Genomic DNA, 23085 nt, shown 5'->3' with positions numbered 1-23085 from the left:
AGAGACAAGATTAATTCTGAGTAATATTAATTCAAGTTTGTCCATCTCTCTGCAAAGATCTTAAATAATATTTATTTCACCTGTAAGTGTACTTTACTTAATTTTAGCTCATGTTAACTATTAATAGAATTATGTAATAGTAACTATGTACTATATTAATGCGGTTTACTCAAATTGTTTACAAGCAATATTAGTTCTACATAGTTATGCTATAAAGCTTGTACTTAAATTGTAAAGTTCTGACAGATTTAATGTTAATATAATCACGCTTAAATTCTTCCTAATTGTCCTTATTTAACTGTAACAGGGATATTTAATATACGTTTCATTTTGCATACTTTGGTATAACAAAGAATATGTTATAGTTGTTAAATGTCCTGTGAATTTTTCCTGCCTGTAGCAAAAGCTAGAGTAAATAAAACTCGCCAGAGATAATTCGAAATGGCAATAATGAAAGCCAAACTGTTTTAAATTCTACTTTACATAATGGACCTCCGCACGTTTTAATTTCAACAAACCTCCTCGTCCGACTGTGCATATTTTCACTTTGAATTGCTCCCATTACAAAATAAAGATCCGCTAAAAGCCGACGGACCATGTAAAGAATAAAGGAAACACGATGCAATTTAATGAAACATAAAAAGTTTTTTGCCCACTTCAGCTTGTACATTTTAGCTGCTCGGTATCATTAAAAATGCATTAGTGCTAAATGTATGAGAGTCTGTCACATTAAAAGTGTTCCTTCATCGATTTCGACTGTATCCCACCGAATATTTAATGCGAACACAAATATTTGTGTAAGCTTTGTATTAAATCACTCAAGTTCATTAAACGAAACAAAACCAATAACAGGACTCTTGACTTCCGTGCTTGGCTAAGGCTTCGTGCAAAACTAACATTGTCATCTTTAATTGTATTGCTTCCAAGGGAATTCTGTTTAAACAACGTCTGTCAGACATTAATTTCAACCATCCCCCCAAATTAATCTATTCCAAAGAAGTGGGATTAAACGCAACACGGCTAAACATTAATAATTTACTGTGGCCATTTTTCTAACATAGGCCACTCAAAATATGAATCCTAATTATAATAATTTCAAATTTGGAGTACACTTATGCCATTAATTAATTACGTGCTCGATGTGGAAAGCTTTTCTGGGTTTAATACCAAGGGATAACGATGCTGTCGTCATCGGGAGTTCGCCTCCAGCATGCCGGGGTGTTATCCGCAATAACGCCATGTTGCCCATCTGTTCATCTTGTTTCTGCTTTAGTGATTTGTGAGATGCATTTCAAGAAATATTATTATTTAGATGTATATATTTACAAGACAAAAATATAAACAAAATAAATCACCTAAAATTATTCTACAAAATTAAAAGAAAATTAAAAATGTAAAAAATCAAAACAATGTGTAAATATATAAAAAAATAAAAAAATGTGAACAATCGAGAAGCAATTTAAAAATTTCATCAGTACAACCTAAAATAATTCTAAAGAGCTTAACAAATATAAAATATTCGTAGGATCTTTAAAATAAGAATTTAAAAGGGTAAACATATTTTAAAATTAAATATTCTCAAAAACTTAAAAAATATTTAAGAAATTGGCAATATAGAACATAATTTTATTTCATTTTTATATAATATAAAGAATATAACAAATATAAAAAAATATAAAACAAAAAGTCTTAAAAATATACAAAATTTAAGGAACATATATAACATATAAAAAAATGTGAACAATTTACACAAACGCAAAACGTTTACTCATGATGTTCTGTATAAAGGATTTAATCAGAAGAGTAATTTTCTAAATATCTAAAGATCTACAAAAGTCTAAATATATAAAAAAATTAAAGAAGTTATTTAAAAATTTCAAACAATCAGTACAACCTAAAATAATTCTAAAGAGCTTAACAAATATAAAATATTCGTAGGATCTTTAAAATTAGAATTTAAAAGGGTAAAAATATCTTAAAATTAAATATTCTAAAAAAGTTAAATAATATTTAAGAAATTGGCAATATAGAACATAATTTTATTTTAAAAATATATAGTATAAAAATATAACAAATATAAACAAAATATAAAACAAAAAATCTTAAAAATATATAAAATTTAAGGAACATATATACACAAACTCAAAACATTTACTCATGATGTGCTGTATAAAGGATTTAATCAGAAGAGTAAATTTTTAAATACTTAAAGATCTACAAAAGTCTAAGTATATAAAAAATTAAAGAAGGAATTTAAAAATTTCAAACAATCAGTACAACCTAAATTAATTCTAAAAAATTTAATAAATATAAAAAATTCCAGTATCTTTAAAATTAGAATTTAAATGGGTAAAAATATCTAAAAAAAGTATATATCCTCAAAAATCTAAGTAATACTTAATAAACTGGTAATATGTATATAAAATATATAAAATTATGTATATAATATATAATATATAACATAATTTTATTTTAAAAATGTATAATATAAAGGATATAACAAATATAAACCAAATAAAAACACAAAAATCCTAAAAATATACAGAATTTACATCAAAATTATAAAAAATTCAAATAATTTACACAACAAAGTCAAAACGTTTACTTATGCTGTGCTGTATAAAGGATTTAATACGAAATGTAATTTTCTAAATGTATAAAGAGCTATAAAAAACTAAATATCTAAAAAATTAAAGAAGGAATTTAAAAATTTCAAACAATCAGTACAACCTAAAATAATTATAAAGAACTTGTAGGAAATTAAAATTTAAAAAGGCAAAAAATGAAAATATTCTAAAAAATTTAAGTAATACTTAAAGTATACAGATAAAATCTATAGAATGTAGAGTATTTTTAAAAAATCTAAAGAATCTAGATATTTTACAAAAATTAAAAAATTTCATGGGTATGTAAAATCTATGGTAGAAAACCTTAAAAGCTGAAAACTCAAAAATATATCGATTTTTAAAGAAACTAAAGAATCAAAAAACTGTGAGTAATTTAAAAAATCTATAAAGTTTAAACAAACTGCAACAATGTAATCATTTTACAGTTTCTGACAATTTTTTTTTTTTTCATTTCGCTTAAAGAGAACATTTAAAAACTGAATTTGTAGTACCGCAACCCTTCAAACAACGTACCCACCTACCTTGCAACCTGCGACAAAACCGAAAAACCTGCGTACCCACATCGGCAACGCAGCCCCGCCAATCTCCTGGTGGGAGTGCGCATCGGCCCAACAAAAACGGTCCTGCTGGATGTGCGCGCAATGCTCCATCGACCGGGGCAGGCCAGCCCTGACCTCGACCCACTACCAACGCCATAGCGGGTCAACACTTGGGCTAAATTTTGCCAACGCCATCCAAACGGCCCGGATTCGCGCGCTCCTTCTCTATTTCAGTTACGTCACCAAGACACCCATTTCGCCTCTGTCAACACAAAAACCTGCCCCCTTTTGTTGTGCTGGCGGCGGCGGTGGCGGCGGAGGACGGCAATAAAAAGCATTATCGACGCTCTACCTTCGCTTTGATCCGGACCAAATTGCGGCGGCAACTCAACTTTGATGTCGGTTCATTTAGGTAATTTAGATGTTTCGCCAATTTTTTATGTGATTCGTTAAATGTCAAAAGATCTTCGGTACAAAATTTTAGGTACAATTTCCAATACCTTTAGATTTACGTCTTATTTTCTGATAAAAAATTATGCTTGAATCGCTCTTATTGCTATAAAAGAGAAATTGACCAATTTATTGTCCAATTCAATATTGGTCAATAAACTAATAGAACAAATTCTATTTTTAAAATAAGTTTTCTAGTGACCTTTTAGTAATTTTTGATATTATTAATAATACTAACTTGTAAACAAAGTAGGTTTTCAAATATATAGAAGTTACATATAATATATAATCGTAACATAAAGCACCCTAAATAAATTGTGCAATAAATTGGTTTATGTTAAACTGGTTATATAAACAATAACAGAACTTTTGGAACAATTTTATAGAGGTAAATTTTACTAGTTAAGAACAGTTATTATTTATGAATTTAGAATAATTAGAATGTAAAAAATTATAATACAATTCAAACCTTATTTAGTAAGTACAAATACAGTTAAGAATTTGAATAATCTGATCTGATACTGAAGGAATTAAAAAATTCCAACTATTTAGAAATTCAAAGATCAATTGGTTCTGCTATATAAAACACAGATTTATTACATAGTTCATTGTCCAATTTAGTGCTCAATTTATTGCAGCAATTTATGTATTAGGTGTAACCGTACACTTTAAACTTAATTTATTTATTACAAACACACTTAACAATGATCTGATACCGAAAGAATGTATAGATTATAAAGATTTTAAAGTTTTCAAGAATTCCAACTATTTAAAAATCCAAATAACAATTTTCAAATGAAGAATAAAGCAGAATAATTAATAAATCCAGTGATTAATTTGAAAATTTAAGCACAATAATGAAATAAAACAGACTTAAATAAAGATAAACTTTTTAATTGAAACAAAAACATCGTGTTTACATTATTACGCTCCAAATCGTTAATTAATTTCGCTCGGGGATGCTAACGATCTCGTAATTCATAACGAAGATGTTTCGAATAAAATTTTCCAGCATCCCACGCAAACTTTTTACTCGTTTCCACGACACGAGACAAAGAAGGAGTCAATAAACTTTTCATAGAAGCTAAACTTTGAGGAGGTGGTGACATTTGACAACAATATAAAAAAACAAAACAAAACAAAACCTGAAATGGGAATTTACATAAAAAGTACAGTTAAATTGGTGACACGCGAAATGAATATTTATACGGAAGTTTATAATAAGTTGTTTCTTGTGTTCGAACGCGAAGGACAAAGACGAAGACAACGAACTGTCGTTGCTGCTTAACGGAAAATAACTGTAAAAGTAATTTAATAAAAGGGACAAATTAATAACTGGTTAACCAAGCGGTCTTCTTGGAAACGCAAACTTTCTGACGTACTTTTTGATTAAATCTCCGCAAAATGGCGAGTCTTTGAACTCCCACCGAAATGCACCTATTTAACCGGCAATATTCCTAAATAACATAATAAGACTCGAATGTAAAGACCTCTTAATAAATTTCTGGGGAAAGTAGTGGCTGTAAAGAAAATTTTTCATTACGGCGCTCTAAAAGTTAAGTGGCCTTTATCTTTTCCTATTTATTTATGGACGGAAATATAAAGAATACGTCGCCCCCTGAAAGCTTCTTATAAAATTTCATCTCGATTCCGTCTGTACACGCTCCCACACAAAGCACAAGACTTCGCGGCCGGAGGGGGGAGGAAAAATGCCAGCAAAAAACAACTCCCCATAACATTATGTAGATCATATGTATCGCTTGTAGGTGCTTTACATTTCTTTCGGGCTTTCACACCTAAACGGGTTGTTTGTTGAAGTTGCCTGCCGCAACAATATTTTTTTTTAATACTTTAGAATTTTAAAGAAAAGCTTCAAGTTCAGTATAAAGTTTTTAAAAGTAAAATCTACGCATCAAATTTTTTACGCAGTTAAATTAGCATGTGTCACTAAAGCAGTAGCTTATTTAAAATTATAATTAGTTTTGGTTCTTGGATATATCTACATATTTATAGTCTCTAGATTTATCTACGTTTGTTACTTTTAAAATGAAATTCCAGAGACATTTTATTCTTTATGGAGTGTAGTTCTTGTTTATTTGAAGGATTTTCCTTTTTTCGTTTGAGAGCACAAATGATCATAAAAGGTTTGCATAAGAAGGGATACAGTTGGAAAGAATAAAATGGTATAATATTTTCAAATATTTGACTTTTAAGCAAATAAATGGATTTTATTCGTTGAATGTATTTTGAAAGGAAACAAAATCATCAGGAGTAGTCCTCTCTAACTGTATAAAGTTTGAAATATAACAAAAGTTTTATCTATAATTAATAACTGATTGATAATCCATAAATTTAAGGTCTACAAAATATTACTCTCATTATTTTAGAGTCGAACTCCGATCTCTATCTCGAATAATCTCCATAATTTAAACAGTAAAGGTGAATTTTGAAGGAAGTTTTTAATTCCATTAATAATCTTTCTATGGATTTGAATAGATAAATGTCTGTGTTTAGGTACAACATTTAAGTGACAATTTAAAATGTATTTTACTTTTTTGAGAAAATCTTTGTATCGAATTTGAAAGACAATAAAAAATTAACTTAACAAGTTGTTATATTAATCTCTCAAACACTAAAAAAGTTAAAAAATATTGATGGAAATTGTTCAACCAAACTGAAGTTCTTTGAAAGGATTTTGAAAGACAACAAAAAATTAATGTTACAAGTTTTTATATTAGTCTCTCTGTCAATTGGTGTAAAAAAGTTATAACATATAAATGAAAGAAAAAAAAATTTTCTTCAGTCAAACTAAAGTTGTAAAGTTTTATTTTCTCCAAATTGTTTCTCTTCTATCTTTTACATACATTAAACCAAATTCGTTAACTATTAAGATATCTTGTTCTTCAATATTTTAAAAGATTTAAATATAAAGAATGTTTTATTTAATAACTGAACTGACATGTGACTATCAGATGATGTAAAAAAGGTAAAAGAGAAGACAAAAAACTCTTTCTTTGATGCTTTGAAGTTTATCAACTTCTGTCCAGCCAAATTGAAGTTTTATCTTTTCATATGTTTACCACCACTTTATTGTAAAAAGTACGACAGGAAGGTTGCAATAAAAAAGTGCCACTTTTATGGATATTACATATTTTTTATATACCATTTCTATTAATACTTTCTAAGATGTGACCAACGACCTCCACGATTTGATACACTAACTTGCAACAGTCACTGAAATTATTCTTTTGACGTATTCTTGAGAGTCTCAAATATTATTTCCACGAATAACCTCAGCAAATGTTAATCAGCAATAGAAGAGTTCCATTAAGGGATTTTAATATTCTTTTAACAGCTGAACTTCGGTATGATATTGGAGTCTTGGTTTGCCCTTAAAAGGTTAATCTCATGCAAATTGACTTGGAGCCAATAATGTTTTCGTAGAGCAGTGTATGTGCCATTGTTCCACGAAATTTTCATATTATCTCCGGCAACATCAGAGGAAATGGAAAGTTAAACAAGTATAAGAAATTATGAGGTTTTGGGAAGGAAAATAAAATGGCCCTCGCTATTTAGGATTTTACTGCTTCTCATTTCACTCCATTCTTATTTACAGTCTGTTTTTGTCGGACGAATCAGATTAGGCAACCATTTTGAAATTCACAATAAAAACGCAAAAATCTTCTTTGTTCTTGCATAGACGGCGGAGCATTAAATCAATGTAACGACTTTTTCTGATACAACTCCGTAACAACAAAGAACGCTAAGAATATGCGAGTAATATTATTTATTGGGCCCGTGGGAGTTTGTTTATTTTGCCCGACGTTTGGTCAGCCTTTTGCTGAACTAAGTACACGGTAGCTTCGTTTTATTTTTGTGGCGCAGGGGGAAATTAATAAACTTGTGTAAATTGTAAACAAATCCTTTGATCGGGAGGCTGGTGCAGTAAATTCAAACGTTGGCCGGGCTGTTGCACCAGATAGGAAAGGTCAAATGTGAAAAGTTCCTGTTGCCCTGGACGGCAGTCGATCGACAAAGCACACCTTGTTGGAATATCGCCGTTCCACGATTTGTGGGCGGTACACCGGGGCTCGCCGAAGGATTAGAAAAGGACTCATGTCTACGGAACACTTATAAAATAAAACATTTATTTGTTACAAGTCCTAATATCATAAATCACAAAGTACGGTTAAATAAATACACAACATAAAAACTTAATTCTGGGTGAATTTACTAAGACTAAGTTTGTGTGTGCCGTCTCCTCTCTTCTGTATTCTGTTCAACACGGATTCTTCCGGTGCCGTCCTTAGGTCCCAAGCGTGACCCACATACGCCAATGCGTCGATCACTTTGGCGGTGACGTTGGGTCCGACACCGTACTCGCCCGTCTTATAATCGTAGGGGAATGCGTGATGGTAGTTGTGCCAACCTTCGCCCATCACCAAAAACGACACCCACCAATTCTCGACGGGCTGTAAATATCTAGAAACAAAACTCCTCTTTAACGGTACATGTATTAATGAGTTAATCAGTTAATGAATATGCTGTCAAAGGTCAGGTTTTTTGGGTTTGCACCTTCCGGGACGTCGACCTTAATGCAAATGAACAGTCGAAAATCGATTATTTATACGAGAATCGTATAATTTTGATTTAATCAGTCTTAATTTTCCAAAATCATTGTTTCAATATTCATTCAGAATTTATCAAAACTTCAATATATTAAACGGTAAACGTGTACAGTAAATAAAAAGTACCGTAAATTTAGTTACATGAATTAATACCACTCAGAAATGAAATTCAAAGGAAGTTGCTAAAAAAGAATAAAAATCTAATAACAGTGCTATTTATAGTTGATGATATAAAAAACTTTCAAAGACTTCTATATTTTTGAAAAAATCTCTGAAAGAATTTTAGAAAACAATAAGAAGTTTGTGGTTATATTAATCATCTCTAAATAAGGTATAAATATGATGAAAAAGAGTTTTTTATTTTTCAAGTGGATTCCCTTCTTCATTCTACATAAATTGAGCCAATTTATATTTTAAAATGTTTAAATATAGCTAAAGATTTATCTGAGTTAATTCTGAATGGAACTCTAATAACTCGATGTTGTGATAATTCGAATGACGATTGATAATTCAATTGTCTCCATAATTTGAACAAAATATTTGGCACTAAATTCGAGAAGCTGGTTTTTAGAGTTTTTAATTCTGTAGATTTCCTTTCTACGGATTTGGATAACAGTCTGTGTTTAGGTTCTGCATTTAAGTGCTAATTTAAAAAATGAAAAAATCTTTGGAAGAATTTTGAAAGACAACAAAAAGTTAACATCACAAGTGGTGATATTAGTCTCTTAAACATCTGATATAGAAAATATATTGAATATTCTGATGAAATATCATTTGAGCCATTGTGCTAAATTCAGGGGAAGTTACTAAAAATGAATTAAAATTTAATAACACTGGTATTTATAGTTATTATTAAAATTATTAAATTATTATAATTTCTTTGTTTAGCTCCATTAATTTTTAACTGTTTGCAGATAATAATAAATATTGTCTTGCTCTTACATAATAAATAAGCAAATAGCAAATTTATGTCGTCATTTACTTTAGTAAACATAACCTGTATATATTTATAAACAAGCTTTGTTTATAGTATAGTATCGAAAGATATTAATATATTATTAGAAAATTGGCCAAAACTTGAACTTATACCAACAATTTATTGGCCAAATAGATAATAAATTGGTCAATTTCTTTACAACACGTAGCAACAAATTAAAAGTCACAAAATTGGCCCACTCATTATAGTGTAAAACAACTATAAAATAGTTAATTTTTTAATTATTTTAAATTATTTGTGATGATATATAAATTGCATTCTTTTAAAATGAATTAGTTTTATAAATGACTTTCTTCTTAAATAGACCAAAGTTACATTAATTTGTCTACTTTTAATCCTAGTCCTTGAAATTGATAATTCACAAGTTAAAGGACTACTCCTATCAACTGTTGTTAGTAACATTTACTTACTTATCATAGGGTCTATTTCCATTGAGGTGGGCAAAACTGTTGACCGTCCAAGCGAAGTGCAAAGTAAGCAAATATCTGAACACATACACAGTTATTAAAGTATCCATCCAGGACTCTCCAAAATAAATTACGGGAATCGATGAAGTGGCAAAGACCAAAAGAATGTACAACGGTATAAAATACCTAAAAATCAAAACAACAAACATGCAATAAAAGTTATTGGTTCCATTATGATGATTTACTTGTAGTAGAACATGACGATATTGTTCTCCTTCAGATCACTTAAATCGATCGTCTTCAATTTGGCTTTGACGGCCGGATGTTTCCTCATCATCAGCCATCCCATGTGACAGAAAAAGAAGCCCCTGTTGGAATTGTGGGGGTCGGCATCGGTGTCAGAATATTTGTGATGTAGTCTGTGATCTCTCACCCAGGTCAACATTGAGTTCTACAATTTTTCGATTAATTAACAATTTATTTGGTGAATGAGCATATTCACTTGTCCAGCGACTACGTGGAGGGTGTTTACTACTATTTGCACTGCTTTGGAAGCTTTGTATGATTTGTGGGCGTACAGTCTGTGAGCACCGAGTGTCACCGAGAGTCCAGATAAAACACCCAAAGTGTAACCTGTCAAAAGACATAAATCAATTAGTTTTGTCAAAGTAAATTGGCTGTACTAATGATTATGTCACAGATAAATATTATCTAATCCTCGTCTCAGCATTTTTCCTGGCCAATAAAGCGTATTGACCTACGTTTCTACATATTTGATTAAGGCAAACTACTAAAGTAATAATGTGTCTCAAACCCAATATTTCTGTGGTTTTATGATTGTGAGATGATCTTCAAGGTTTTAAATATTTACTTTAAGTTATGTGACATCTTAAAAAACATTTGATTGGAGGTACTCACCGTAGGCGAAGGTAATAAGTCTCATCTTGGTGAGGGTCAAATAAGCACCGTAAATTCCGATTACGTGAAAAATCGCAAAGAACACAACAGCAGGCATGTACCACCGATGCTTGTACTTCGGATCCGTACCAATTTCGGTGGCCAACTTTCCGATGTACTCATTCTGCAGCTGCAAATCGGGACTGCGTGGAGACATTTTCTACAAATGTTCAAAAAATTCGACAAAGGATCACAAAATAGAAAAATTTCGATTGCACACCTTCTTCGAAAACTGTCTAAACTAAATGGAACGAAAAAATTTATCAAATCTTGGTAAATCTTTTCCACCTCTATCAACTAATTAATTCAGTAATTTAAATAGAAACCCGCTTCCTCGTTGCATTAATTCAATACTCACTACGGTATTCTAGTACATCTACTAATATTTATAGGGTCATAGTGGCAAATATATATTTTTAGACAATAGACGAGCGTTCTCAATAATTTGCACATAATGAATAGTTTTTCTATTAGATCTCAAAATTTAAATTGTTGCCAGTAATTGACGAAAATGAGTGTAACTAATAACCCATTTTTCAAATTAATAACCTGATTTTGGTAATTTGTAAATTGAATTAATTCTGAAATCTAAGACGATGGTATTTTGAAAAATAAGTCAAGTGTCTTTAGATGTACAAATTTTATAAAATTATATTACAAACTAAATTAATATGTTAATTTTTTAATACAAAGTAGGGTCATAAAGTTTTCCTCCTTTGATAATTTTTATAATACTGGTACTGCCAATTTTGGAAATGTTACTTTGTTTTGCATCAATTTTTATTCTGCATTTAATGTATTAGGTATAATTCCAAAAACACTTTTTATTCCAAAAAAGAATTAATATTCCTACAATAACTGGGTATTACCTCTAATAAATTTATTTTTAAAAATAAGAATATTAAGCACAAAATAATAAAATTACTAAATTATTATAATATTAGTAGTAAAATTTAAATTAAATATTCTTTATACACATTATTTCATTTGACCTATCACAAATTGATGTGAAAATAATTTAAAAATTTATGAAACAATTTATAATGAAAAAAACTTACCATTTCTGAAATATTTCCTATCTGTATTTAAATTGTTGTAAATTGACATTTTTTACATGTTTATCAAAATTATAAAATTTATAAGGCTATTTTAAAATTTTTACTTTTTAATGTAACAAAATTAATTAAATTTAATTAACTTACGAAATTAATATAATGTGATTGAAAAAGTTAAATTAAATATTATTTATTCAAATAATTTTGTTTAACTTGTCACAAGATAATATCAATAAAATATTAAATTTTATGAAAAAAATTATAATTAAATAAAATAAAAATGTTTGCTACTAATGAAATATTTCTTATTTTATATAAAAATTAAAAATATTTTACTGTTAATTTATAAAAAAATAATAAAATTGTTACGGAAATTATAATATTATTTATACAAATTATTTACTTTAATATATCAATTATAAAATTTTAAAATTTATAATTACAAAAAAAATCGAAAATATAATGTTTACTCTTACTGAAATATTTCTTATATGTACATAATAATGTAAAATATTTTACTGATGGTTTACAGGAAAATAGCAAATTGTTAATGATACTTTAATATTCAAATCATTAAGACATTTTTGACATCTTCAAACGACATAAAATTAAATAATATAATATTAAAACTTTTAAAATACATTATACAACTTATGAACTGTTGAAAAACCTTAATGCTTTTTAAAAATTATAAATACATAACATTTAATGAAAGTTAAATTGATTTTTAATGTGATACTTGTAGAGCACACTAAAAATGTCCCATTAACTATTAATTAAATAATTAATATTGTTATTCAAAATTGATTTTTATTGTTTCCATTTAGTATACTAATATGTTCTATTAATATCAGTTTAAAAAAAGATATTTACTCCTAGGTTTCTATAAATATTTTAATTGGTGGTCGAGTAAAGATGGCAATAATATAATAATAAAATGTTTTTGTCTAAATATAGAACTGTTTGAAAATCTGTCATCCCTTAAATAATATTATGCTTTTTACATCGGGCAATTTAAAGAACCAATTTGCGTCAGTCGCTAGGCTGCTCAGTCCATAAACCGAAACTTTTGGAATAAACATTCCGTCAATGTTTCAGACAGTTGTCTCGTGATAATTTGCGTCATTCCACCACTTAAAATGGAATTGCCGTCTTACATAACAAAACCAATAAAAAAACCAAGTAATTTCAAAGTATTTATTAACCAAAATAAACATATATATCACAAATAACATAAATTACAATAATAACTTATCAGCACGTTAAAATTATCCAGCCATTTCTTAAACGAAACAACATCAAAGAGACAAAAAATCATCGTTCAATATCCCAACGTGGACGTCGCGAGTACGACCTCCTCGTTCACGTCCTTGGGCAACTCGTCTGCCGAGGTTTTGTCGCTCGATTCACCCGTTCTTTGTATCCTGCTGGCGATGATGGTGTCCGATGCGGTACGCAGACCGTGGGCGTGTCCGAAATAGGCCAACATGTTGATCAGATGTGTGGTCAGGTTGATCTTCACCCCGTATTCGGACGCCTTGTAGTCCCACGGGAACGCGTGGTGGTAGTTGTGCCAACCCTCACCCAAAGCGATGAAGGAGACGAACCAATTCTCACATGGTTTAATGTATCTAAAATTTAAAATTATATGATATTAAACATATGAAACTTGCGTCAGTGTGTATGTGTGCATATGCATGTTTATAAACAAACTTTGTTTATAAGTTGGTAATATCAAAAGTCACTAAAACTCTAAAATTGGCATATTGGCTTGTATATAACAACAATAGTAGAATGATTGTGAAAAGTATTAATAAGAAATTATGGAATGTTCTAAATTAAGACAACATAAGAAAACGACTGAAACTCATTATTTAGTTGGAATAAATGGAATCTGATATATTTAATTTATCTCATAGAAAGGACAAAAATAAATAAAATAAATTAATTTGTGATAAAAGAAAATGTTAAATTAGTTTAAAAATCGAATGTAAGTGTCAAATAATTTGCTAAGGAAGGAATTATTAAGGATAATATTTTCTCATAAAAGAACGCAAATTGAATTGAAATTTCAATTACCTTATAAAATACATAATATACTGGCAAAATGCATGAAATGGTAAAGGTTCCTCAACGTGTATTATTTAACGTATTTAATTTTTAATTTAATGAATTAATTTACTCTCTTACATATATTTACATGAATAAAAAATAGACATGCCTCAAATGTAGTGAAACACACGGTATATTTTATAATCCAAATAATTAATTTAATGTTTACTTGTTTATCATATCCACTGTATTCTAACAGAATAAGCAATAGCGATTGAAATGTTTATAATATCATTCATTTATTTCTTTTTTTTATATTTATTTAACTTGCCTACTCATTCCTAAATTATTTGTTGTAGTTGTTTTTATGTTATAATATATTTTTTAAAATATTTGTCTTTATATTATTTTATAATATTTTGTACAATTGTTAAAGATATATATTTTAATAACAGTAAAAATTACTGAATTAAAATATTATATGAATTGTTAAAATTAAAATGGAACAAAATTTAATTTTACTAAATCACATTTAATTAATTTAGATTTAAAATTGTATAATATTGGTAATAAATATATATTTTATAAATAACTAATTCTTACTTTAATACTTCTCCTAAAACCCCAAAATTATATTTGGTATTACTCTTTTTGATTATTTTCTATGAAAATAATCACTTTAATATAAAATTATTGGTTCCAATTATGAATTGTAATGTAATCTTAATTTCAATTATAAAAACTTGCTATTTTTTATTACACATGATAGAAATTTAATTTAATATTCTATAAATAAAAAAACTCCAAATCAATTCTAGTTGAGAAGTTTTTAAAATAAAAAAATTTGTACTTACTTGTCGAAAGGCTTGTATCCAAACATGTGGGCAAGACTGTTGACCGTCCAGGTGACATTAAGCGACAGGCAGTACCTCATGAAGTAGCAGACAAAAAGACTAGTCCAAAACGATTCACCGAAGAAATATATGGGCACAGCCATGGGGATGAAGATCGAAAACAGGAAGTACAAAGGCAGGAAGTATCTGTAAACAATTTTATCAATAATGGCGAATGCGCCGAGAAAATCGTGACATTACTTGTATTGAAACATGACGATTTCGTCGGCCTCCAAATCGGACATGTCGATGGTCTTGTACTTCTCCTTGACGGCCGGATGCTTCTTGGTCATCAGCCATCCCATGTGCGAGAAGAAGAAACCCCTTTCGGCATTGTGCGGATCCGCATCCGTGTCCGAGAACTTGTGGTGCAGTCTATGATCCCTCACCCACGTGTACATCGAGTTCTGTCCTGACAGCAGTTGGAAGATGTTAAGCGCCAACCTCAACGAGAAGCTGGCCTTGAATGATCTGTGCGAGTACAACCTGTGGGCCCCCATGGTGATGGATTCGCCGGACAGCATGCCCAAGGCGAAAGCTGCAAGCACCAAACAACGAAATCAGTACGTCACCCACGAGGATTGCTCGAGGCACTTACTCCACAGGAAGGTGTTCAGTTGGATGCACGTGGCGCAAAGGTAGAGCCCGTAGAGGGCGGAAAGGTGGACCAGGCCGTGGAAGGCCATGGACTTCTTGTACCATTTGTGTCTGTAGTTCGGATCGGTGCCGATTTCGTGGGCGAGCTTGCCGGAATAGTAGCCGGGCGATTTTGGTTCCGACGACTCGGTTTCCGGAATTCGTGGAGCCATGTTCTGAAACATTGTGAATATTTATAACATATTTTCGTTGGTCGGTCGTGCGACGGTCGCCGAAATTCAACTGGAGCCAGAACCAACTTCCAACTTAACATGCAACTGTGACCTGTGACGAACTTTAACACGTTTCTACCCAAAAACAATTGGCCCCATTAATTGAATAACTGAATGTCAATAACAATGACTCAAATAATTGTCTAATTCGGAAATGATAATTAGACGATTCACTTATTCATGCGGCTCGAGGCACACTTTTTTTCTGTTTCGTTGAAGAAAATGGGGCGGTTTTAAAATCATTACGTTCAATTTTAGCGGAGCACGTCGATGTAATTAAAGCCGGGGATCCGGGGATGGCTCGACGATGCTGTCCGTTATCGATTGCTCCCGTTCTTTATCCTTTATCTCGGCACAACACTCTTATATCAATATTTGAGTGGCGAGATGCAATCTACATGTAAATTGTTCAAATTTCAAATTTCATAATCAACTATTTGTTGAGTATGGTAATTTATTATACACAAAGGATTGAATACTAATCACGGTGGGGATTAATTAACTAAATTTTAAGCCCGCCAAATTAATTTTAGGGTCTGTAATATTGTGAAACTATTTTAAATTTGTAAAATACATAAAAGTATTCGAGATTTTCGACGTAAATATTCAGGAATAAAAAACTTCTGCCCTCTGAAAATGGCTAGGAAATAAAATAGTGTCGTAAATTGAAATTGTTCTGGTGTATAGCAAAGTAGATAACTGATATTTTGAAATATAAGAACTTGAAGAACTTTGTATATTGATTTTACTTTATTGTATGTCGTTATTAACTTTATTTTGAATTTCTTTATTATCACCATATTATTTGTTAATAAAATGTATTGTGTAATTTATTTTAGTGGCACTTATTTTTTTTAATTAAAATTAGTAAAAGTATACAAATAAATTTTAATTTATTAGTTTATATGTCAATAAAAGATATATATATTTTATTACATTTTTAAATAATTAATAAAAGTTTGAATATTTCTGATTTATACCTTCATATATAAATATTATTTATTTTATTTGACTATTTAAATAAAATAATATCCACGAACATACAGACAATGTATTTTAATATTGTTTTACATAAGTCATAATTAAAATTGTAAAACAGACAAGAACAATGTTTACTTAAACGATTTTTTTACATAAACATGTAAGTATATGCATATTTATGTATGTTAGTTATATTTCACATAGTTGTAAAAAAACAATAAAAAAAGAATGAAATAAACTAAATATTAAAAAAAGAATTCTCTCAAGCATCTTTATAAGTTAAAAAACGAGGCTACAGACAGACTAGGTTGTGCCATTTGAATATAATTACAAATTTGAATTGACGTACCACCAAAAAAATTTAATTTCTAGAATCGAATCTGAATTGTATAATCAAACTTTTGCTGTGCATGAATTTTTTGGGTCATCGCATACATTAAGTTTCCCTTCGTGTCGCACTTGTAATGGAAAAGAAAATTTCGAAAAATCGGAACTTACATTTACCGGTAATTATTTTGGCACAACACGGTCAAGGCACAAATCACAGTTCACTTGCAGGTAAGTCACTGTCTCAAAGTTTACGTGCTATTCGTTTTATAAAGTGGAGAGACCAAGAACCTTGAAAGTGATAACAGATTCCTGGGTTAATTATAATTATTAATTCTTAGATATTACCTTAACGCAGTTTTGGGCTGCGTTAGTTTATTTAATAGTACACACGATTGTGCTTTTTATTTGTATTTTATGGAATAAAATATGTTAAAAAAAAATTTGTAAGGCCTATTTTAAATATTGTGTCTAGGTAAATAGGGCAATAAACTGTATATTAATTCATTCAAATTGTGACACAATTCAAATTGGAATAGAACTTTTTTTATTTGAATTTCACATATTATTAATTAAAATTTAGTCTACGATAACAAAGCAGAATAATAATTGTAAGTCCAGACCGTGTTTATGAATGGAAACAACATTTCAATCAAACAATATAATTAAATAGTAAACATTGTTTGTGTGAAATTCTATAATCAATTGACAATTCATTTATTCCAAACATTGATAGCCAATATTCATACACAATATTATCATAAAATACATATAAAACATGTCTAAGACTTTAATTAACTATTTTTAAAAGTAAATTCAATTCGACGTGTTTAAAATATTTTTATAACATAATTTTCATTAGAATCTTGAATCATCAATGAACCAAATCTATTTTTAACAATTTTAAACTATACACTTATAAAGTTTCTACTTAGTAAGTTTTATATTTTTAATGCTATATACAAAAAAATTCATTTAATACTTCTTTTCTTAGAGTTTCATTAAATATTGGAGTATTCACTGTACCATAATTTAATATATTTCCCTCAACAGTCCATTGACAGAATCACTGATAGAAAGATGCATAAGCTAATAAACTTAACTTTTTGAAGCTTTTTCATCCATTTTTTCAAAATTTTTATTGTTTATTATATTTTTAATTTTGAATTTTGAATTGATTACAGAATACATCTTATTATATGATTCCAACGGTGTCATCCCAATATCTTATTTTTAAGATAATAATTTATCACAAGTTTAACAACAGAAGCTGTCCCAAAGAGATTTCCAAAAATCATTAAAAAATCAATTTATTGTTTCAATGTAACAATAAAAAGGCATCGAACCTTCATAAATGCATAATATTCTCACAACTACCGGCGTTCATAATGGCCAAAGTGCTTTTTAATGGAAAAGTAATTGGTGATATTCGATATCAACGATAACACAGAATTCTTTTGAACGTGTGCAAAGTAAATTATTTAATAATAATGAAATTATCTCAAATACTATATTTAAAATGTCAATACGAGAAATTAATTTATAGTTTATAATATTGTTCTATTTACGAAAATTGCAGTGTGTATTTACGGCTCCAGAATTTAAAATTATCACCTAACCTGTATTCGATAGACGCCTAAACTTTCCGGATTTTTCGTTGTAGTAATTTAAATCGGATTAAAAATTTATGAAAAAGAAAATGCGTAATTTTGGAGGAAACCTTTTAATATCCCCAGATCTGCTCTAAAAATACTACAATTTACAAGTGGAGTGTTTTGATTTCTTCCAATAAACCTAAAATATATTTAAGAACTGTATTTCAAGTTTGATCTTGTGATTAATCTACGTCAATTATTTTTCCTTTGATAACTTCATTTTTTATAAAAGTCAATGTTTTTGGCATCCTTTTACATCTGATCAATTCCTTTGACAAATATTTAATGAATATTTATATATATATACTCAGTACTTCAGTACTTCTCCATCAAATGTGTACATTTTTAAGTTTTTGTTAAGAGTTTAATTATGCAATGAAATTCATTTATGATTTAAAGAAAATATTGCCTTATTCACCAAAATTGCAGTTTGAATTGAGCTGTGAATAGCTTTATAAAATTTATGAAGAAGGGGATGTTTCAATTTAGTGGATCCCCTAATTCGTCAAGTCTGCTCCAAAGGCAATACAATTTAACAATGATTACTTCTAATAACATAACCTATTATATTTAACAAACGTATTTTAACATTTACTATGTCAATCCTTTTTACTTTGATAATTCCATTTTTTAAATCTTTTGGTTTTTCCTTTATATTTTTCAATTTCCTTCTTCATAAAATTTGAACTTTTTTTGGCATCTTTACGAATCATTAACTAGCAACAATTAAAGCAATTATTTATATTTTAATAATATATTTAGTAAGTCATGAAAAAGGAATTTTAAATTATCAATGGGATAGTAAATTTTCTCTTATTTTTTATTGAAAACAAGGCCGATATATTTAATTGTGTTTTATTATTAATTTCGTAGTCTCTTAATTTTTTAAGGAAACTAACAATCAGAATCCAGATTCTTATCAACTTTCTTGAATTATTCCAACTATACAGGATGTATAATAGAAATTTAAATATATATATTTATAACTGGAATGATTTTCACTCTTAAAAACATTAATTTAAGTATTTTCCTCAGTCCTTTCTTTGAAATTTATTTAATTGGTGGGAAAGGTTTAATTTGGGAAAAATTATATTTAGTAAGTAAATACGTAAATAAAATGAGTAATAATACTTTAAAAGTGATTAAAACAAATGTACACATTTTATTTTATTTCTTATTGTAGTTAGTAAGTAAATACGTAAATAAAATGAACAATAACACTTTAAAAGTGATTAAATAAAGGTTTACTTTGGAAAAAATTGTATTAGATTAAAGAGTGTTCACTCTTTAAAATATTAATTTCTTTAAGTATTTACCTCAATGTCCTTTTCATATTTTTAAATCATACACATTCCGTTGAAATTAAATTATCCTCTCAATCAATTAAAGTTTTACTCAACTCTTTGTTTCTTTAAGACTAATTCCTTAAAATATTTAGTGGGGATAAAGGGAATTCATTGTTTCCAACAATGAGAAAACGTAAAATTTTATTCATAAATTAATAAATTATCTCATTTTACATATAAATAATGCGTTTTAAATTAAATAATTATAATATATACCTGGAAGAGACAACCAAATTAACATATCTCTTAAATCATATAAACATTATTTTAAATACTTTTGTTTTCATTGACACTTTCGAATCTAAAATAAGAACTTGGAAATGGTGATAAATAATACATTTTTAATAGCTTCCAGAGTAACAATTACAATAAATGTTTTCTAATGGATGTGCGTATTAATATTGTTGTTGATATTAATTAAATGTTAGGGTTCAAGATTTTTGTATATGAACAATAGCTTCAAATATTTTAAATTTATTTAGTTGATAGGAAAGGTTTAATTTGGAAAAACTGTATTTAAGTAAGTAAATACGTAAATAACTAAGTAATAATACTTTAAAAGTAATTAACAACAAGATATGTACACTTTTTATTAAACCACATCAGGGTTAATTTTTTTATGTTCGCAAGACACAATTTGGGGAAGAAGCTCGAATGTAGGTCAAGCTTTTGGAAAGAATACGAATGAAACTGTAATTTGTAACCGGTGGCCCTTTTGTGTGTGATATTTATTAGCCCTAACTTTTCATAAAGCACTTTGGCCATTAACAATTGTCTTTTTCCATGATTAAAAACCCGGGCCACCAACAAGGCCTCACACCAACATCCATAAAATGTTAATGGCTTGTTTTTTTAAATGAAAAGCCCTCTCGGACTTATTACACCGAAGCAGTGTGGCACGCCGCCCACATAGTCACGCATCCACAATCCCCTTTCAGCAAGGCGGATTATCCGTCCCTATATTTAGAACCGTCCCAATCGCGAAATCCTTCCTCCACCTCTCGGACACGTATGCCGTCGGATTGCGTCACATCCGACGTCTTCGCCGACGGACGGGATGCCGTTCCGTGGGAAAAGCGGAGGAAACGGTGAGAAAAGAACGGGCCGGGTCCCGGGTATTAGGGATTCCTACTGCTGCTATATCGATTGCCTTCGCGTGCCGAACTCTGACATTTCCACGCCGGCCCCAACAACTCGAACAACGGTTGGAGGCGGTATTTTTGCGTTCGGCGGTCGGCGTGAATTCAACCGGCTTTAATTAACAGCATTGCCGATTGTGTGTTCGGACAATCGATTACTTCCACACGCTCGAATCATTCGATAAAGTATAATATCAATACAGATTGTGTTTTGTTTTGGACAAGCTTCATAATGAAATTTCAATCTCAATCATCGCTTGTTTTCAAAAGCTATAGAACCGATATATCATAAATATTCAATTAGACATTTATAAAAGTTTCATTTAAATTTGCTTAAAAGTTTGAAACAAAAACCAATATACAATAATATTTCTCCAGGAACATAATATTATCTTTAATAATATTATAAAATTTCTAGGTTGAATTTTGTTTGTTTGCCTTAGGTTAACTTAGGATAGGAGGATATTTAAAATAGTTTATTTATTCTAATAATAATAAGAAAACAATTTAAAAATTTTTAAGGTATCTTTGTCTAAAATAGAAAATTAAAAAATCATTAGTCAGCAACATTACTCAAATCTTTATAGTTTCTTTCAATAAATTATAAAATAAGAAAATAATACATAAAAAATAATAGCAAAATTTATACTATACAAAAAATATTAAATTTTCTTTAAAATTCACTATTTTACTAAATAATTATAAATATTTAAGTTGGATTAAGTTGTGGATAAGGGGAGTTAGGTAAAAAAATATAAACTGAGAATTTTTTAAATAATTTATTTATTTATTGTCAGTAACAAATTAATGCATTTAATAATTTTATTGATGGACTTTAAAAAAATTAAGAATAATTGAAATTTGTCATTCTAATAATTTGACATGTATATTTAAAATAAACAAAAAAATTATATTACATTAAAACTAAATATACTTAAACTAAACCTAAATCTAAACCTAACTTAACCTAAACATAATCTAACCTCACCTAATCAAATTTAAATTAAAATGATCATTTTAATAAATCAGGACTAATTTTTATAATTGTAATAATTTGAAATGTACAATTAAAATAAAAAAATAATTAACTACATTATTTTAAATAATTTTATAAATATTTTAGGTTAAATTGGGTTAGGATGAAAATATTATAAAACTGAGAATTTTTAAAATAATTTTACTGATGGTAATAAAACAATTTATGTTGTACCAAAAAATATTAAATTTCTCTTAAAATTCAATATTTTATTAAATAATTTTATACATACATTAACTTGCGTTGAATTATGTTGTGTTACATATTTAAGTTAAGTTTAGTATAGGTTTGTAATAATAAATTACGTACGGATTACTAAAAAACAAAATTTGTATAGTTTATATTAAATTAAATTAGATTAATAAATAATAAATAAAATGAAAATTTTTATTTATTTTTTATGTATAACAATTTAAACAATATAACAATTTTATTAATAATAAATAAATAAATAAATAAATTTTTATTAATTGAATCATAATCTAAAAGTAACAAAATAGAAAGTTTAGTATTTAATTTTCAGGTTAGGTTAGGTTAAACCGGAGTAAGTTAGGTTAGGTTAGTGCCAAATAAACTTAAGTTAAATAGTTAAAATTATATATTTAATTATTTTGTACGACAAATGAAGCCCAAAATAAAAAAATATATATCAATAAAAATAATAAATAAAAGATCTAAAATGACGATAAATTAGAATGTAATAATAAAATAATAATTAATTAGGACAAATAAATGCATATTTAATTACTTAAGTAATATTAATTCTATTACTTTATATCTTATAATTAAAAAATGATCACGTTATGATATATTGCTCACTGAAAAATTATTCTAGATTGATCCAGGTATGATAAGATATAGTCCAAAAATAAAATTTGCTATTGAACAAACAATAGAAGTCAAGTTCAAGGTGTTGTCTCTGAACGTAATCAAACGTTGCTAAAAACGGCTCGCTCATAATTTTACATAGCCAAATCTGCTTTCCAAATTCATATTCATTATAAATAACAATTTCCCGTCTAACACAATCCGGAAATAACATTGTCTGACACCGAGAAATGTAAATTGTTATAAAATTAATAATTCACTTTTCCCAATTTTCAACGTAATAGTAAGTTGATCCAATT

At 28.6% G+C, this 23085-nt stretch overlaps 2 protein-coding genes across 3 annotated transcripts; both read right to left on the bottom strand.

Annotated features, from left to right (window-relative positions):
* Positions 1 to 7747: 7747 nt before the first annotated feature.
* Positions 7748 to 10935, bottom strand: LOC109595633 (acyl-CoA Delta-9 desaturase-like). 2 transcript variants are annotated; one of them, XM_020011041.2, is made up of 6 exons: positions 10826 to 10935; positions 10567 to 10765; positions 10151 to 10281; positions 9894 to 10099; positions 9652 to 9834; positions 7748 to 8098 (listed from the first exon to the last, which is right to left on the bottom strand). In XM_020011041.2, exons 2-6 carry the CDS (start codon positions 10760 to 10762, stop codon positions 7831 to 7833), a joined length of 984 nt encoding a protein of 327 aa, XP_019866600.2. In that variant the 5' UTR covers positions 10763 to 10765; positions 10826 to 10935; the 3' UTR covers positions 7748 to 7830. The 2 variants fall into 2 exon arrangements, with proteins under 2 accessions (XP_019866600.2, XP_049823476.1); XM_049967519.1 differs by having other exon boundaries at positions 10567 to 10929.
* A 1908-nt stretch (positions 10936 to 12843) lies between these two features.
* On the bottom strand, positions 12844 to 17020 carry LOC109595627 (stearoyl-CoA desaturase). The gene is made up of 5 exons (XM_020011036.2): positions 16954 to 17020; positions 15204 to 15417; positions 14807 to 15143; positions 14567 to 14752; positions 12844 to 13291 (listed from the first exon to the last, which is right to left on the bottom strand). Exons 2-5 carry the CDS (start codon positions 15412 to 15414, stop codon positions 12982 to 12984), a joined length of 1044 nt encoding a protein of 347 aa, XP_019866595.1. The 5' UTR covers positions 15415 to 15417; positions 16954 to 17020; the 3' UTR covers positions 12844 to 12981.
* Between the last annotated feature and the right edge of the window lie 6065 nt (positions 17021 to 23085).

Source organism: Aethina tumida, chromosome 5, assembly GCF_024364675.1.
Source record: "Aethina tumida isolate Nest 87 chromosome 5, icAetTumi1.1, whole genome shotgun sequence".
NCBI classification, from domain to species: domain Eukaryota; kingdom Metazoa; phylum Arthropoda; class Insecta; order Coleoptera; family Nitidulidae; genus Aethina; species Aethina tumida.
The sequence above is the reverse complement of the archived record's forward strand: the minus strand, read 5'-3'. Positions and strand labels throughout refer to the sequence as shown.